This window comes from Buceros rhinoceros, unplaced genomic scaffold, assembly GCF_000710305.1.
Source record: "Buceros rhinoceros silvestris isolate BGI_N320 unplaced genomic scaffold, ASM71030v1 scaffold35604, whole genome shotgun sequence".
In the NCBI taxonomy this organism is placed as follows: domain Eukaryota; kingdom Metazoa; phylum Chordata; class Aves; order Bucerotiformes; family Bucerotidae; genus Buceros; species Buceros rhinoceros.
In genome coordinates, this window is record NW_010408188.1 from 1 (window position 1) to 1477 (window position 1477).

The 1477-nt window shown below is 57.8% G+C and overlaps 1 protein-coding gene across 1 annotated transcript; it reads right to left on the reverse strand.

Annotated features, from left to right (window-relative positions):
* Positions 1-79: 79 nt before the first annotated feature.
* Positions 80-758, reverse strand: SENP8 (SUMO/sentrin specific peptidase family member 8). The gene has a single exon (XM_010134791.1). It carries the CDS (start codon positions 716-718, stop codon positions 80-82), a length of 639 nt encoding a protein of 212 aa, XP_010133093.1. The 5' UTR covers positions 719-758.
* Positions 759-1477: the final 719 nt, after the last annotated feature.

The window sequence follows — 1477 nt, forward strand, 5'->3', positions numbered from 1 at the left end:
ATCTTCCCTCAGGCACTGGGGGTGCTGCCTCGCGGCTGGGGCAGGCAGGTTTCTGGCGGGGGCCGGAGCTAGGTCTCCGTCACTTCCGTGCCAGTTCCGTGACGAGAGCTTTCCACTCCGCTCTCTTCTGGGTGATGTAGGAGGGCGTGAGGTGCTGCAGCAGCGGCTCTGGCTGGCCCCTCAAGTATCCCTGGCACAGCGCCTCGGCGTTGCAGATCACGTACATCCCGCAGTCGTAGCTGTTCTGCTGGGCGGGCGCCTTCTCCTCCACGAAGGTGGCTTTGCCCCCTCTTTTGCCCAAGAAGGCCTCCAGCTTCCCCGCCGCTTGCTTGGCGTGGGAGGAGTTGCACTTACTGTGGGAATCGTAATGGGCGAAGCACTTTTTGTCCCTGAAGTAAACCAGTAAGCTCCAGTGGGTGCCCCCAGCGACCTGGTTGGAGTTGTCATTGATGGGCAGGAACACCAGTGCCTTGCAGGGCAGGTCCAGCGACTCGAGGAACGTGGCTATTTCTTCCTGACTGGGGGCACATTTAATGAACTGAGCCACTTCAGGGCTGATAAAACAAACCTGATCGTTAAACTCTTGGAACTGGTGGTTGGCGAAGTACTCGAAGGCGAAGCCGATGATGTGGTCGTTAAGCCAGTTCGGGGGTTCCAGCAAGGCAACGTCCGACTGCCTCAGCAAACTGTCCTTGTAACTGAGAACCACGGGGTCCATCCTGCCCAGCTCGGGGCCGCAGCGCTCTGGGAAGCTTCCAAAGCTGGAACATAGAAAAGGGAAGAGGAGTTAAGGAGTGAGATGACCGGGACAAGACAGAGCACGACAAACATCTCGAGCCCCTTCTTGTCTCGGGTCTCCCAGATGGGTATTGAAGGACCAGGAGCAGAGGGAGGACACGCGGCTCCTCGTCTGCAGCGTGTGACGGCTTGAGCCGGGCTTTGCTGCTGCTCTTGGAGCAGTGCGTGGCTCCGGCTAGAGAAACAATTCATCCTTATGATCTTAACCTCACAGCAAAGTGATTTCAAAGCAGTTCCTGCACGGGATCTGCAGGCACACCTTCAGACCTCTGCCTCACCTTCAGTGCTGTGGCCTGGCAGGAGCCGGTTGGTGTTTCACCTGCACAGTGACAGTCACCAATTCCTTGTGTCACTGGTTTTCCTTGAAGAAAAGGCTTTTCAGGGCTGTCTGACAGGCACAGGGTCCCTTTCACCCTGCAGACAGTGCTCGGTGCCAGCTGCATGACCTGTTCCAGGCAAACCTGCTCGCCTGCCAGCATAAGAGGCATGGTGGCAAGGAGCAAGGCGAAGTGAGACCACAAACAAAGCAGTTCCCTGCCGTGGGAATCGTTAGGACAACCCTCTGCCCAGCCCGTGGAGATTTCAGTAGCTCGAGTACCACCAAAGCTGGGGGGGGGGGGTCTGCAAAACCCCCAGCGCTTTTCAGCTCGGGCACCAGAAATTTGCCCCCTCTTCCTCT

Bases quoted from the DNA above. Each gene is read 5' to 3' on its own strand.
- SENP8 (XM_010134791.1), bottom strand. From the start codon at position 718: ATGGACCCCGTGGTTCTCAGTTACAAGGACAGTTTGCTGAGGCAGTCG.